We start from the raw sequence: 15,132 nt of genomic DNA on the forward strand, positions 1-15,132 counted from the left end.
GGACAACAGCGGATAAATCGCTCAATAAATTGCCCTTCTCTGTTCATTCCCTATGAAGATCTGGTACTGGCCACTGTCAAAAGACTGGATACTGGGCTAGATGGACAATTGGTCTGACCGAGTATGGCCATTCTTATAGTTCTAGGGATTTCTAGACCTGATTCTGACAGACTCTCTGAAGTCTGCAGACTTTAGCATTTACTATTGTGACATGTTATACTCATCTTTCTGCATAGACTTTTGGCCTAGTGGTGTTTGGCCTATTTACCCATATCTGCATAAGGCCACACTGTGGGAATTTGTCTTCATATAAGGCCACTGCAGAAGGAAAGAAGACAGGAGGCACTTATGTTTGCGAATACTTCTGTGCATTAGTGAATGCTTGTTGATGTAGGACTAGGCACACTGTAAAGTTATGGTGAAAAGATACAAAAGCACTTCAAATCGGCCTAAACTCTGGGGCAAGGTACCTAGATGTAAGCTATTCAGCACAGTGACAAATTCTAAAGCTAAGTTTGCGTCTCCTTCCCACATCAAAATTTCAGATCACAGTGCTCTGTGCTTTGTTATAGCTCTAAGAAGCAGAATACTTAAAATATGCAATAGAAAATGAAGTTTAGAGTGAACTGTGCCATTTACTAGTTCTTGATCATCTTAGTCTTTATAGACAATTCTGGCAGAAGGTATTAATGCTGACAGTTCCCAACTTTTTTGTATTCCCTGACCTAAAGCATACCCTACCCAAAAACCCATGCAAAACTTTATATTTAAGGTAGGAAAGGCATTATTGTCAAGTATCCTAGCTTCTACATGACTCCAACAAGAAATTTATGGAATATCTACCAATGAAGGACCTGAGAAATCAAAGTCAGCTATATTATCACAGTCTTCATTATAGAATTAAGGAGGAGGTGAAAAGGAACAGTTTTCAAAAATCACTACTACAAGTCTAATGTAATTCTGATGAATGTACACAAGTCTGGACGTGGAACTTTGACAGTGGACTGTGTTTTCTAGATATACTTTTTGCAACATAAAAGCACTGGAGGTCAAGTTTAGTCACTTTACAGGTTATTTGGACTTAGGTTTGCTATAAAATTATAACTGAGTCAACTCAAAGCTACAGTGGAAGAGATTAAAGCCTCAATTTCAGCAGAAATTGGCAATAATGTGTTCAGCAGCAGCTTTCAGCCACACATCAAGAAGTCTGACAGGACCTGGATTTTTCTACTCCCGTTGTAAACCACAATTTTAAAAACACAAAAGGTATTCAAATAAAAATGTCTTTTTGCACATCACTGTAGCATAAGCTGCTTGAGGTTGTCATGAAGGATGGTATCCTTGACGTCACGGAAAACCAGCCGGATGTTTTCTGTGTTAATAGCAGTGGTGAAGTGGTGGTATAGGGGCTTCTGCTGTTGGTCCCGGCGTTTGGTACGAAAACAATCCACCAGGAATTTTTGGACGTCTATTAAGCAGTGGGGATCCCCTTCGAACTCTGGGAAATAGTTTTTGATGCTCACTTTTTGTACTTTTTCCTCAAGCAAGTCTGTCTTATTTAGAAATAGAATGATGGAGACATTGCTGAAAACCCGGTTGTTGACTATTGTTTCAAAAATGTTCAGTGATTCTGTAAGGCGATTTGTTAGCCGATCCTCCATGAGCACCTGGTCAAATTCACTTGAGGAGACCAGGAAAAGTATCGATGTGACACTGTCGAAGCACTCGAACCAACGTTTCCTTTCTGATCTTTGGCCACCTACATCAACCATCTTGAAGGGAACATTTTTAATTTCGAAGTCGTACTCGTGAATCCCTTTCGTGGGTCTTCGTGCCAGCAGAATATCTTGCTGCGATGGAAGATAATCCTAAAAAAATAAAGCAAAGTTTGCTGGTTAGGGAACAATAATGACCATAGTGGCTTTAGCAGACTTCTGACCCAGAAAAGTTGGAAGGAAATTTATTTTTGAAGAGTCTTCATGCACTATTCCATTTTAAAAAGTTCTCAGTCTCTAAAACTGGGATTAACACACCCAATCCTAAAATGAGAATCCCTCTAGAGCAGTGTTTCTCAATGACCAGTCCATGGACTGGCATCAGTCCCTGAGATCTCCCCGATACAGTTTAAGGCAGCAGCAAGCTGGTCCTTGGTATCAAAAAGGTTGAGAAACACTGCTTTAGAGAACTGAAACTTTCCCTTTGCTACATATCAAGTGACCTTGGTAAACAATATTGGAAGAAGCATTACCCGTTCCTCATGCCACCAGCTTCTTTTATTCCCTCACTACAGATTCTTTTGTAAGAAGTCTCCTTCCCCCATCTGTTATACAATGTGCATTTGTTGGCTCACCCTCTACCCCAGAGGGCTGCATTAGAACGATTCTACCAATTCTAACAAACAGTAAGCACTCACTCACTAGCTTTCCCCTCTTTGGCATATTGCTCAGCTGATCATGATTAATTAAAGAACAGAACCACTGTTTGACAAGGTATTAAGACTACCTAAGTTTTTATTGAATCCATAGATGCCATCACAAAGAAGCCGGAAACACAAGGAACTCCTTAATGCCTGCACAGCAACCTTACTGTCTTTCTCTCTCATGGGAAACAGGCAACATGAGTTTCTAGGCGTTCCATTATGAGTAGCTACATCCCATGGAATGGAAATACTCCGTACAAGTTAAGAGTTGTTTCTCCAAAGTGTAGGAATTTAAACAGATGAATCCAAAAGACCAAAGTTGTGGGATCTGATCCCTAAAGAAAGCTAATGCATTTTTGGCTTCTCCATTTTCACAGGAGTAATTTTGCTGATTTGTGCATTTACCTCTGAGCAGCCAGTTTGCTAAATTTTATGTTCACAGATTTGTTCTCCAGGTATATATAAATCCTTTGTTATACTTCACTGTTCAGACATGTCATGCTTTGGTATTCATGGCAGTTTTAGAAAACAAGCTCTAGGTTTCAAACATAGAAGTTTAAAATCAAGTCTCTCTTCACTTAAAAATCTATTCAGAGATCTTTTCCTGATAATCCCAGTCAATGAAGGGCTCCCGGCTCAACATGAGGCCTTGGGAACACTTGTGAAGTAAGGTCAAGAGAACTGATTCAACCAACTTCTACTGGGTTAGAAAAAAACCCCTAAATAAAAACAGTTAAACAAACAAAACTAGAATTTAACAGTAGTACAGTTTGGATTTTGAAATGCCTAAATATGCCTGTTTTGCTTTAAATTAAAGCTATACAAAACCTGAATGTTTAATTCGTTTCAATCAGGGATTGTTATAAAATTTCAGACAAACTGTTTAAAAACAATTAACAAGACAATATTAATATCACTGCAAGCTTTTACAGACAGGGAATTATGGGATTCTATTTTAATAGACATCTGTTAAAATTAATTTTTAAAAGGGTTTAAGCTGAATTTAAAACAAAAGCAAGATTTTAAGGAGCACTTTGTTTTAATGCATGAAAACCAGAAAGTGAAACTAATGAGGGAACAGCAACCGTTTTGTCTAAACTCCTGATTCTTTTATTTCAAGCTGGCCTCAACTGAGATGTTTGGGTGATTCTGATAAAAAACAGTTACCAAGAAACTTTCTGAGCCACCACAAGGCTCCCCTCTTTGCTCTCATCTTTAGGGTACTGACGTACACTCATGATGTTGCCACCTAGTTTCTCAGAAGGAAAGCCGAAGACTTTAGAACTTCACCTACTGTCTTAAAAGTGACCCATGGAAAAAAGTGACCACCACCACCCTTTCTGTAAAGGAGCAAAAGATCAAACACATTCCTGAGATCAACTCCCTCTCAAAGAGGTCCTCCATCAAAGCCAGGGACCAGACATTCCTGATATTTCTAAAGGTAAAAGACAAGCAAACTTTTTAAACACATTTCAAATACACAAAACAGGGCACAAAGCATATTTCTACAATTCCTTTCCAGCAGATAAAATGCAAGACCCTGACCTCCTATTAGAGCTCCCAAGATACACATGCCTGCAAGAGCACCATCAGTGACCAGGACATCTGGGTTAAGCTCACAACTGGGCATTAACGTTCGGCTTAAATTTCAATGAAAAAGTGTTTCACTTCCCCTCTTAAAGACCGTTTACTGTTACTGGCACATAAAAGCCACCACATTTTAATTAAATGTAGCCAAATGTGAAGTAACTGTACACAGTCTGTAAAGGGCATTGTGAATGTCAAGCAGTCTGTGCACAGTTGAAGGCACCACTGACTGATAAGATTCCCATCAATTCCCATCTCCTCATAGGTTTCCCAATGCCTAAGCATGGAAAAAAACTAAATTTCACCTCGTTCCAATTCATTTCTCCATCCCCACAGTCTGATCCACTCTTCCCTGTCATACGTGCAACCACAGGGCACCAATTCCTTCCTTTCTATTTCATATTTAGACTTGAGGCCTTCTTGCTCCTGTATAATTTCTTAAGTCATCCCCTCCTTTCAATCCTCACTGCCAACGTTCTGGATCACGCTATTGTTCTTATAGCCAGTACAAATGACATCTCCATCACTGGCCTCCCTGAAACATCCCATGTCCATCAGTCTGCATCTCACTTCTTGTCACTCTCAACCTTGTCCCTAGGACTCCACCCCCTTTTTCAGCTTTGCCATTTCCTTTTCTCCTTACAGACAAAACAAGCAAGGTAGGAATGAAGATGTTACTATTCCAAGGAGCCAAGCATCTTCAACTCCTCCAAATGCCTCCTCAAAATCCACCACTTTGGCCTTATTTTCCACCCTCTACTTCCACTCCTGCACTGTCTGCTCTCCCAACCTACTTAGAAATATCAGAACGTGTCACTTGCTAGTGTGACTCACTTTGTCTGCCTAATCTGGATTGGAATCCGTTCAAGGAAGAGACCAGGTCTCCGAGGATATGTCCACGCTGAGGTAGGAATAGGATTCCCCTGCCCATGTACATGTTCGCGACAGATCAATGAGAGCTAGAATGAGTGCAAATAGCAGTATAGCTGGGGTAACACAGGAAGCAGAGACACGACTGAGCTGTGCCAAGTATGTACCTGCCCATCTTGGCTGTGCCTCTGCTGCCGTTGCCGGTGCTACCTGACTACACTGCTATTTATACTTGCACTAGTTCTCATCAAGCTGCTACGTGTGTGTGTGTGTACAGGAGCAGGGGACTCCTACCTCTCCTGTGGTGCTGACATAGCTGTAATCTAACATGCCGTGCAAAGCTAAGGTCCTATATAAAATGTTTACAATTAATATTTACTTGACCAATAGTGAGAAAAAGATATGGAAAAATAGAGAAATTTACAATTCAGCTTTGAAATAAACATATATGTTATAATCATATATGTAAATGAACCGATTTCCTTATTCTGTTGACTTGGTCAAGCAATCTGAACGAGTAGGTTTTAGACATGCTGATCTCTCTAGCTTCCTTATGTTAAAGGAGAAAAGACCATAGTCCTGTCTGTTCATTACCAATGTAATTTCAAATCAGTCTGTTTGCATGAGACAGGAACAGGGAGTGCTTCTACCCATAAACTGCTACAGTTCCAAAGCACAACAATAATCTTTAACCGCCAGCAAAAAGCTGTGCTCTAATCATACAAATGAGAAGGAATAAACCAAGAGAGCTTTACCCAAAGCTATATTTACACTTTCGTAACAAAATTACCTAGCGTTTGCCTGAAAATATCTAGTCATTTCCGTTAAAAGATGATTTTGAAGAAAACTACACATCTTAATGTTTGTGATTTACAATTAGATTAAATACGATTATCCAACTTTAAAAGTCAATCTTTAAAACTCACCATTTTAATAAGTGACTAAAATCATTTTGCTTCAAAATGCAATTGCTAAAGAAATGCAGTCATTTATTGTATAACTCTTTCAGGCATAGTTAACTGGAATTTCCGATATTGCCATAATTCCTTTTCATAGTTCTGATTAAGAACTTTAAGGTGGCTGCAAAACAGAAGCAGGCCCGGCCCCAAAGTGATTGTTTTAAATTTAATCCGTGGACAGGCATAACAATGGGTGTGAAAAATCTGGACAGAAAGTTAAAAGCGCCATCTGGGTGACTACGAGAGACAATCCGTACTCCTGTTATTGCTTCAGACAGATGCCATAAGGCAAAAGGCAAACAGCACTGATGTTGAAACTTCTAAATGAGACTCCGTAAGTGTTATGTGAGATCTAACCTGATAATCAAGTTAGGAAAGGTTTTGTTTTGGTTCTACATATAGTTTAAGTTTAGATGATAGCTTAGATTCTCCTCAATCAAAATCACTGCAAAAAAAGAAAATAAAGAATTAGGTGCATGCTGTTCTGGCCTCCCCATCTGAAAAAAAGATATATTAGAGTTGTAAAAGATACAGAGAAAGGCAACAAAAATGACTGAGGTATGGAACAGCTTCTGTATGAGGAGAAATTAAAAAGACTGGGACTGGTTCAGCTTCAGAGAGAGAGGACTAAAGAAGGGGAAATGATAGAGGTCTATAAAATCATGAACAGTGTGGAGGAAGTGAACAGGGAAATGTTATTTACTTAATCACAACACAAGAACCTGGGGTCACCCAATGAAATTAACAGGCAGCAGGTTTAAAAACAAACAAAAAGGAAATACTTCTTCATACAGTGCAAAGTCAATTGGTGGAACTTGTTGCCAGGGGATGTTGTGAAGGCTAAAACTATCACAGGGTTCAAAAAAGAATTAGATAAGTTCATGGAGGACAGGACCATCGATGGCCATTAGTCAAGATGGTCAGGGATGTAACCCAATGCTCTGGGTGTCCCTAGCCTCTGACTGTCAGGGCCTGGGAACACACAGGGGATGGATCACTCAGTGATTGCCTGTTCTGTTCATTCCATTCTGTTCAAACCCCCCACTCCTCCCAAAGCACCTGACACCGGCCACTACTGGAAGACAGGATACTGGACTAGATGAACCATCATTCTGACCCAGTAGGGCCACTCTTATGTTCTAAGTATTGGGTATTATTAGGCTTCAAAGCATTTGTTGAGAATATAGGTGCTGACTTTATTTTTCCCTGTGGGTGCTGCACCAAGGCCCACCCTCACTCTACCCCTTCCCCCAATGCCCCACCCTCACTCTGCCTCTTCCTGCCCCCAGTCCGCCCCCTCCCAGAGTTCCGAGCCTGCCCACAGCTCTCCGCCCTCCTGCAAGCCTCCTCCCGAGATGCCAAACAGCTGATCAGTGCCGCTGCCGAACAGCTGTGGCTGGTGGATGCTGAGCACCCTTTTTTCCCCCTCGGGGTGTGGCGCTCCAGCACCAGAGCACCCCTGGAGTTGGCACCTATGGCTGGGAATATAACAGAGATGCAGTGTCTCCGCAGTTAGGTTTGATGTTAGCTTCCCATTGTAAGGCCAATTTTCATGCATAAGTTCTGCAATACAAGACTGCTGGACATGAATATACAAACTGAATATACACACAAGCCCATGAGGCAAAAATTACAACCAAAATGGCTATCATTAATAGGAGGCAATACAATCCCATGGAAAATGGACTGTTGAAACGTTTTCCAGCACAGACACAATATAAATTTAATACGGGATGAAATCTTTAACTGTGTTATATGCCAGGCACATTACAAAACGTAACAGTGATCTGTACAATCACTTAATTTCTCGTTCTAGAGGTTTCTTACATAAGCACAAAAAGTTTTCTAGCAAGAGGCATCTTTGAGTATCAATAATTAGATCTGTACTGTCCCAGAGCCATCCAGATCAATGGATGTACAGTGTTACTAGCAAATTCAGGACAGCAAAATACACAATCCAGATAACCACTTTGTAAACATTTTTCTTTAATGTACATTTATGGTCATAAGAATTACTAAAAATAAAACCACCCTATTTAACAGATCTGCTCCAGGTGTGCATGGACATAAGCTTACCGCTTCTCAATCCTGTTAGCAGTGTTAGAATAAGCTGAGCTGGATTTAAACATGGCTCATGCATCATCAGAATACTCTCTAACGTTAGAATCTTTATTGAAAGTGATATGTGAACCCAGTAAATCCAGCTTGACTTTTAGATCCCAGTGGGAGCTTGTTAGAAAAAGCCATATTTTTTATTTGTAAAAAGAGCACATCTGATTTTCAAATTAAATACAACAAATAGGGAAACAGTGCTATTTTCGCAGACGTTTTCAGAACACAGCAGCACCATGTGCTTTCTATGGAAAAATTACTGACTTCATATATTCTGCAGAGTTCAGTGGTGATTGCTAGATTCTACAATTTGTGTCCACAGACTTCTCCTGGCCACTGTCAGACTGTTTTCTAAGTGTTTTGCCATACAGAACAATGACCCTATTTTACTCTATACCTAGGGCCCTACCAATTTCACAGCAATGAAAAACATGTCATGGATCATGAAATCTGGTCTTGTGTGCTTTTACCCCGCACTATACAGATTTCACGGGGAAGACAGTGTTTCTCAAATTGAGGGTCCTGACACAACAGGGAGGGGTGTGTGTGTGTGAAGATTATTTTAGGGGTGTCGCAGTATCGCCACCCTTACTTCTGCGCTGCTGCTGGTGGGGTGCTGCCTTCAGAGCTGGATGCCTGGCCAGCAGCAGCACAGAAGTAAGGGTGGCCATACCATACCATGACATCCTTACGTCTGCGCTGCTTCTGGCAGTGGCTCTACTGCCCAGCTCTGAAGGAAGCGACGCCACCAGCAGCAGCACAGAAGTAAGGGTAGCAGTACTGCAACACCCCCTACAATAGCATTCCCCCCCCCCCAAAAAACCCTCCTTTTTGGGTGAGGACCAATAGAATTACACCACCATGAAATTTAGGATTTTTAAAATCCTATGATGGTGAAGTTGACCAAAATGGACTGATCCAGACCTGAAGCCACCCATGTTTAGATGTTTTAACCAGTCAACCTGTAGGTTCATGTAAATTACTAAAACAAGATGAAAGCACTATTCCCCAGTTACTACATATAAGTTACATATTTAAACTGAATCAACAAAATCCCTATGATATCCAAGACTAACTTGATTTAAACTTCCCAACTAAATTAAACTTACCGATTCTCCAAGTTTATCCAAGTTGTCCAGGAAATATTTTACAGATTCCCCCTAAAAAACAAAATGAACCGATCAGAGTTTTTCACAGATGGCAGACTTAGTCACAGTAGTTTACAATCTGAAGTCCAGTTACTGAAACCAAACATACTTGGTATAAAAGTTTTAGTCACCGACTTCTATAAATTCTGTATGCAGTTGTATGTAAAGAAGTTTAGTGAGCTTGACACTCATGGAGATTAATATTCAGCCATGTAAAAAAAAGCAGGGACAGTCTAATTTGTAGCAGTTAAAAACTATTTTAAAGTTTAAGATTGTCAAATTTTTTAGTGCTGTTCATTTGGGCAATCACCGTACAAACCTCAGACTCAACTTCGGTATAAAATATTGCATTTAATTTTTTTTTTTTTGCTATTCCTGAGTAGTTTGTATATAGGTGCATGGGGACATACAGGCCAACTGAGAAAAGTTCATTTAAACTGCACAATGAAGTCAGCTCCCATTTCTACAGGCCCCACTAGCTATTGAGCATAGCAAGCAGCAGTAGACGGAAAGGTAAAACCATAATGAACGGATGAATCTAACACATTTGAATAAGCCTTCTTGCCAAAGACCACCCTCGATAAGCACACCTTGTTTAGGAAGTTATGAATAATGCTCCAGTCTGCAATTCTATATAATATTTCCTTTACTGAACAGATTATCTTTCGAATTCAATACAATACCAACCCTTGCATGTGGCAACTGCAATTCTGAACACCCTCTCAGATGCAAAAACTAAAATTTACAGAAGCTTGAATAATTCTATTTTTGGTTGATGCCAAATGAAAAACTTAGAGCGTTATAACTGAAATGCCTTGTTGAGATATTCAGTGTCATAACCAGAGGGCAAAGTTGTAAGTTACAGTCCACCAATTCTTAACTACAAAGCAATCAAAATGGGGCTTACTTGGCCATCAATTCAAATAGAGAGCGGTCTATACTATTTTGCCAGTAAAGGTAAGCACAGGAAGTCAACTAATTTTGCAGTACATAAAATGAATTTGTGCATCAAGAGACTTTAAATTACATAAAATATTCAAGATTAGGAGGTACTACATTGAGTCATAAAAGAACGAAAGATAAGGGGGCAGAATTACATCTCTGATAAGGTCCCTCGCTTAAGAATGAATATTTAAAAAATGATCAAGAAGGTCAGTCCTTTCCAGAGACACTATTAAAATCATCTGATGAAGTGAGCTGTAGCTCACGAAAGCTCATGCTCAAATAAATTGGTTAGTCTCTAAGGTGCCACAAGTCCTCCTTTTCTTTTTATTAAAATGTGAGGTCTGAGTAGGCATTAGGATATTAAAGTAACCAAGATGCCAGAAACTTCTGGCTAGTTGTGACAGGCTTAGAAGTTAAATACCTTTGCCAGCTTTTTCATTTGTAGGTGGAGAGGTCACCTGGTGCAAGTATACACCATACTCAGGTTTTAAAACTGCAGTTTTAATGCAAGCCTTTAATTAGACAAGGTTGGGTCTTTGGAGTGAGTCATCCTGTGCTTGACATACTTAAAGGGACAGACCCTGAGGCGAGTATTTAAAGAACCACTATCACATATTATATTGTATCTGGTTTAATGTCACATACTTTTCATAAACTGACAAACTACGGTATTGGAAAACAGTAACAGATTTCAAATTTTGCTGGAGGAAGGTAGTGGTTGTTCAATATGACTACATGACTTCACACTTGCAATGTCATCTACTACAGAAGATCACAGTGCTTCATAAATTACAGATACAACCTCACCTCTGTGAGGAAGAGGCAGGTGGGCATTCCTATTAGACAGATGAGGAAACAGATACAGGAAAGTGACTTGCTCAAACACAGAAAGTTTGCAGCAGAGCCAGGAAATGCCAGGTCTCCTGACTCCATCTTTTCTTAATCCAAAGCACCTTTTCTACCTGAAAGATTTAGGACAAGATTTTTTTTAAAAGCATGTTTAAAGTTTAGAGCCTAAATAAGGATTTAGGAACTTATGGGAGCTGTTGGGTGCTCAACATCTTTGAAAAAAAACCAGACAATTTAGGTACCTAAATATGGATTTAGATTGAAGGTTCTTAGGACAACATTGGACTAAGAACTTTTAAACCAGACAGCACTATTCTGTTTAAGGAATCTACATGGCTCTAATGAGGCCTTAACTCTTCTGCATTTAAATGCACTTGTTACTACCTTTCATTTAAGTCCTGAGAGCTTATTGCCACACTAGTGATTATTCTGTTAAAGCATACAACCTAAACCACAACATATAAAGGTCATAAAGCAGCACCAAAAGCTGCTTTCCAGAAGAGGGGATTTCCTGATAACATGAATGCAAAATACATCAGCACACAGCAATGGCAATGCTCTATAGCGAAGCATTTCACAGTAAGTTTACAAACTAAAGCTCAAAAGCTTCAACAGCTGCATTGAGAAAACTACTTCTACTTGGGTTTTTAGCTTGTTTGCTGCTGTGTCAGAAGATGTGTGCTGGACAGATATCAAGATGGCCATTTTAAGAGTCAGAAAAAGCTAGGAAAAAAAAAACAAAGAAATATTCCAGTTACAAGGATGCTTTTATATAAAAGTTTAGATTTTCCTCCTGCACTCCTTTACCCTGAGGGCTTGTCTACACTGGCACTTTACAGAGCTGCAACTTTCTCGCTCAGCGGTATGAAAAAACACCCCAAGCACTGCAAGATTCAGTGCTGTAAAGTGCCAGTGTAGACACTGCCCTAGTGCTCCCAGCACTAGTAGCTATTCCCCTTGTGGAGGTGGGGTTGTTTTTTTTTTTTAAAAAAACTAAACAAGCCACGTTCAGCGCTTTAGCGCTGCAAGCGAAGATGTGTCTTGAGGGTCCATTCTCTGGGCTGGAATGACAGCCACCCTATCTACCTAAGTCCATTCACACAACCAGTGTGACAGCAATGGACAAACTTCCTGACAATATGCTTCAACCTTATATTACCTTTAAGAAGGTAAGAGTCTTTCATTTCTCGTGGACTTTAATTCACATTTTCCCCTTGTCTCTCTAGCCTTGGAGCCTTTTCTCCTTACCCAGGTCATTTCTGTACCTCACACAGCTCAAAGTTAGAGTCTTGACTACTGATCACTTTCAGCCTCACTTGCACCCTTTCAATTTTACTGGACTAAGCACTGTCTTGACTACAGCCCCACTTTTGTTCACTTAGCTGCCCATGCTGAATACGTCTAATAAGAAAGAGTTTGTGTAAGACTTAAGAATTGCTCAAACACTATTCCCAATCAGGTGGGGATGGAATTCAGAAAACTGCATATTCTAGGCAAATTTTCATGCCTTAAAAGTTACAACTCTATAAATACTTCAGCTGAGTGAAGGGCAAGATGCAAAGCCAATAAATATCACTTTCATGGGGGGGGAGAAGAAGACTGTCCAGTCCCCAAAGAGCACTTGGGATGTAGAGGTGAGATACAACAACAACAAGGCACATGCCCAGTCAGACAGATTTAATAGGGATACCCTTGTGTGTGCGTGTATCTATCGAGAGAGTGTGTAACTGGATATGATGAGACCTAGTGACAAAAATAAGAAAATCCTTCACTAATACAACTTTTTCTTTTTTAAATACAGAGGACAGAAGAGTCTTATGCATATTATGTGGATAAAGGACAAGTGTGTCCTTATTTAAGAGGACTAAGACAGCAACTGTTACAATTCTATTTAAAGGAAGACAGACATCTTAGTTTTTTTTTCCCCTTTAAACCTACTATTGTCACTTGTAATACCCAAGATGGCTAAGTGAAAGATTAGGAATTCCTCCCCCCCTCCCACTCCAGTTTAGTTTGCATTTGAGAGAACTTTAGTATTTATACAAGTTTGAATCTAAAGATCCCAAACAATCTTTTTTCTGACTGCTGCTCAGAGTAGATCTAAATGACATGATGTAAGAATAAGAGTAGCCCCATCCAAGAGAGTGCGCTCAATATTGCTAGAGCTGCACCAGCGATAGTAAGAGTGGGAAAATGAGAACAAAGTAGAAGGCATACCAAGTCTATGGTGGCTGGAAAACTAGTGAAGTGTCATCATGGAAGACAAATCCAAGTGACTGAAAGCGGGACAGACATTTTTAAACTCCAATTTAACACTCATTTAAACTCTAGTGCCTACTGAGCACTTGAGACAGGAAACCTTCGTTAAAAACTCAACACCTCTACATCCTAAACTAAGCGGAAAGCTCATAATATGTATCTTGAGATCCTACCAACAAGTCCATGAGCAAGAGTCAGTGAAGACAAGACTTGGATTTCTGATATTTTTTAAGGTTAACACAAACTTTCAGGACTTACTTTAAATCAAAGTTGAAAAAACAAACCCCAAAAAACCCATAACACCAACACAAACCAAATTTTTAAAGTTTTGCTTCAGGGAACTATGTTACAAAACTGGAGGTAGGGATCAACTTTGTAGAATCAGGGAAGTAATGAGTTGGAAGATTCGCATTCTAGCACGGTTCCCTTAAATTGGGAAATGTCTACACCAAGGCACTGTAGCTATGCTGGCATAACCTCATAGTGCAGACACAGCCTATACCAATGGAAGGGGTTTTTCCTGTCAGTATAGGAACACCACTTCCCTGAGTAATGGTAGTTCGGTCTACAGAAGCATTTTGTTGACCTAGCTGCGTCTATAACTGGGGGTTATGTCAGCATAGGTTGGTTACTCAATGGTGCGGATTTTTCAAACCCCCGACTGATGTAGCTATGTCAACTCAAATTTTAAGTGTAAACTAGGCATTGGTTTGGTCACACACATGCAAGCAAAATCAAAACATTATAGCATGGCTAAAGCAGAAGCCTCAATGTACTTGAAATTGAAGTGAAAGCTATTAAGAACATAACAGCCCTAATGGGTCAGACCAAAGGTCCATCTAGCCCAGTATCCTGTCTGCTGACAGTGGCCAATGACAGGTGCCCCAGAGGTAATGAACAGAACAGGTAATCATCAAGTGATCCATCCCCTGTCACCCATTCCCACCTTCTGGCAAACAGAGCATAGGGACACCATCCCTGCCCACCTATCCTCCATGAATTTATCTAGTTCTTTTTTGAACCCTGTTACAGTCTTGGCCTTCACAACATCCTCTGGCAAAGAGTTCCACAGGTTGACCGTGCGTTGTGTGAAGAAATACGTTCTTTTGTTTTAAACTTGCTGCCTATTAAATTTGGTGACACCTAGTTCTTGTGTTCTGAGGAGAAAATAACACTTCCTTATTTACTTTCTCCACACCAATCATGATTTTATAGACCTCTATCATATCCCCCCTTAGTCATCTCCTTTCCAAGCTGAAAAGTCCCAGTCTTATTAATATCTCCTCATATAGCAGCCATTCCATACCCCTAATAATTTGTTGCCCTTTTCTGAACCTTTTCTAATTCCAATACATCCCTTTTGAGATGGGGCACCCACATCTGCATGCAGTATTTAAGATGTGGGCAAAGCATGGATTTATAAAGAGGCTATATGATATTTTGTCTTATTATACAGTATATCCCTTTCTTAATGATGCTGTTGGCTTTTTTGACTGCCACTGTACATTGAGTTGATGTTTCCAGAGATCTATCCAGAATGACTCCAAGATCTCTTGAGTGGTAACAGCTAATTCAGACCCCATCATTTTATATGTATAGTTGGGATTATGCTTTCCAATGTGCATTACTTTGCATTTATCAACACTGAATGTCATCTGCCATTTTGCTGACCAGTCACCTAGTTTTGAGAGATTCTTTTATAGTTCTTTGCAGTTTGCCTGGGACTTCACTATCTTGAGTAGTTTTGTATCATCTGCAAATTTTGCCACCTCACTGTTTACCCTTTTTTCCAGATCATTTATGAGTATGTTGACTTGGACTGGTCCCAGTTCAGACCCCTGGGGGACACCACTATTTACCAATTATCAGTTATCAATCCATGAGAGCACCTTCCCTCTTACTTTGCTTAAGAGCCTTTGGTGAGGGACCTTGTCAAAGGCTTTCTGAAAATCTAAGTATACTATATCCACTGGATCCCCCTTGT

The 15,132-nt window shown here is 40.0% G+C and overlaps 1 protein-coding gene across 2 annotated transcripts in view; it reads right to left on the reverse strand.

Annotated features, from left to right (window-relative positions):
• Nucleotides 1-238: 238 nt before the first annotated feature.
• The window catches only part of GNA13 (G protein subunit alpha 13), a 38,234-nt gene continuing 23,340 nt past the window's right edge, over nucleotides 239-15,132 (reverse strand). The window contains exons 3-4 of one of the 2 annotated variants that reach the window (XM_073310538.1): nucleotides 9,057-9,107; nucleotides 239-1,868 (exon numbers count right to left, since the gene is read on the reverse strand). In XM_073310538.1, the coding sequence (XP_073166639.1) occupies nucleotides 1,296-1,868; nucleotides 9,057-9,107 (624 nt within the window). In that variant the 3' untranslated portion in view covers nucleotides 239-1,295. The remainder of the gene's footprint in view (nucleotides 1,869-9,056; nucleotides 9,108-15,132) is intronic. The other variant, XM_073310539.1, reaches the window with a different exon arrangement.

Source organism: Lepidochelys kempii, chromosome 14, assembly GCF_965140265.1.
Source record: "Lepidochelys kempii isolate rLepKem1 chromosome 14, rLepKem1.hap2, whole genome shotgun sequence".
Taxonomy (NCBI): Eukaryota; Metazoa; Chordata; order Testudines; family Cheloniidae; genus Lepidochelys; species Lepidochelys kempii.